Below are 2297 nucleotides of genomic sequence, written 5' to 3' on the forward strand. Positions count from 1 at the left end.
TTGAGTCTTTGAGCGTGAATAGGCCGGAGGTGGGATAACTATTTTTTTAGTAAAGATAACTAATTAATTAAGTAGAGCATATCTCAATTATTAAGTGCAAAGATTGAAACTTGTGACAAGAAGGAGATCGAAGCAGAAGGAAGTAGTTTTGCCTGATAATTAAGCAATTAAAGGCCTTAAGCGTGCCTTGTTCTGAATTTGAAGTCAGACCAAACTCAGCTCACAAAAGAAAACGCTCTTTATTTATTTATTTAGTTATTTATTTTTATTATTATTATTATTACTTTGCTTTTAGCCTTTTCCCTCAGGGGTTAGGAAACAACAAGCACTCCATCCTATAATTAAATTGTGTTCCTAATTACTTTCATTGTGGACATATATAATTCTCTATTAGCTAGCGACACAAATTTCTCAGAAAAAGAATGCAGTAGCTAGCTCGAATCTCAAAGATTTCAAGCATCTGGATATTGTTGATCCAACTTTGCCCGTCTTTGATTAGTTCTTACTGGTTATTCATGTTACTGCTCTCAGAAATTTAACCATGAAAAAGAAGGCATTGATCATGCCAACCTGGAAACTACTCTCCAAAAAGAAGGCTTTGATGGAGAAAAATTCATGATCTTTCCTATACAACCCTAAAGAAATAGCATTGGAAGAATGGCTTGCAGGCACAGCTAAGCATGAGGAGAGTAGGTACCTAGTAAATTTCCACGGTGACCCCAGTTTTCTTTGGGATTTGGGAAATCACAAGCACTCCATCCCCTATAAATAGAGGTGTTCCAAATGATTTTCGATGTGGGCAAGTTTCTCAATTAGCCACACATATTCCTCAATATATATTTCCTTATAAACTAAGCAGTCACTGTTGGTGTCTCTGAACTACTGGAGAAGAAGAATGAGGCTCTTGAGTCACAAAGATTTCAAGGATCATTATGTTGATCCAACTTTGCCTGCCTTTCAAATGTTATTACTGGTTGCTGAGGTTGCTGCTCCCATATATGACCAAGAAAAAGAAGGCAAAAAGCAAAAGAAGTCTAAAAAGAAGGAAGAAAAACCTAAGATGAGATCGGAGAGGTCGAAGCTGGACATGCCAACCCTTCCAAACCCACCACCGGACTTGCCTGAGGAATTCAAGAATCGTATCAAGGCAATGGGTGGAACGCAAGTGGTTTTGGTCATACAAAAAGCCCTCTATGACACGGACCTAAAGACAAACAACAGCCGCTTATCCATGCCTTTGAGACAAATCAATGGAGATTTCCTTAGAGAGGACGAGAGAGCATCTTTGGCACAACAAAATGAAATGAGAGTGCAATTCATTGAACCCTCCCGTAAGGTAACAATTATGATTTTGAGGCAGTGGGACATGCACAAAGAGTCGGGGAAGACATGCTCAACATACGTGCTAAGGACTTACTGGAACAAGGTTTCCCAAGAGAATGGACTCGGGCCCAAGGATGTGGTCCAAGTTTGGTCTTTCCGGATTGGCTGTAAACTCTGCCTGGCTTTTGTTGTGGTCAATAGATGTGGTGCAACGATCGAGGGAGGAAATAGCAGCCAATTAGGAAGAGATGGAGAAGTACTGGGAGTGTAGTGTGAACTGTAAGCAAGTGAAGTAGTAGTGAAGAAGATGCAAATACTAAAAGAAGTGCGCATATATATATATATATATATATATATATATATATGGAATCAGCTCATCAGTCTCAAGCCCATGAAGATGTTAGGACCCTAGGTTTATTAGTTAATTTATGCCCAACTCTTTCAGGTTACTAAGAATAATATTTATCTTATTTATTTCCATGTAAGGTGTTGTGGTATTAAAGAGTATTCGCAAGCGCACGAATCGTTTGCAATATAGTGTGTGCAAGTGCGATGTCGAATCCACAGGGAAATGGTTAAAAATCAGTGTCTTGTTTAATCAACCTCATTTTAACCTAGTTCCAAAGATTTAAGGGTTGAACAAGAACAAAAGCACTTAGCAAAGAGATGAAGTGAAATATGCAAATAAAAATGAACTAAGGCTAAGGAATCTACCAAACCAAATCCAACAACTCACACTCTTGGTTCCCACTTGAACACCCAAGAACATTAATCTTTGGATGTCATTCAAATTTCTTAACCACAAACTCTAGAACCATTAAATGAATCCAACTCAAAGATAAATCACAAAGAGTACCCATTTGAAATCTAATCATCCAATGTATCCATTCAATGAACAAATCACAATGGATATCATCATTCAAACCGATAAAACAATGTATCCATCGGTTGAAACACATTAAATGTTCTATATC

The 2297-nt window shown here is 37.8% G+C and overlaps 1 protein-coding gene across 1 annotated transcript; it reads left to right on the plus strand.

Annotated features, from left to right (window-relative positions):
* The first annotated feature begins 895 nt into the window (after positions 1–895).
* Positions 896–1594, plus strand: LOC133861462 (B3 domain-containing protein At2g31420-like). The gene has a single exon (XM_062297260.1). The coding sequence runs from the start codon at positions 896–898 to the stop codon at positions 1592–1594; it is 699 nt and encodes a 232-aa protein (XP_062153244.1).
* The last annotated feature ends 703 nt before the right edge of the window (positions 1595–2297 follow it).

This window comes from Alnus glutinosa, chromosome 1 (genome assembly GCF_958979055.1).
Source record: "Alnus glutinosa chromosome 1, dhAlnGlut1.1, whole genome shotgun sequence".
Lineage (NCBI taxonomy): Eukaryota > Viridiplantae > Streptophyta > Magnoliopsida > Fagales > Betulaceae > Alnus > Alnus glutinosa.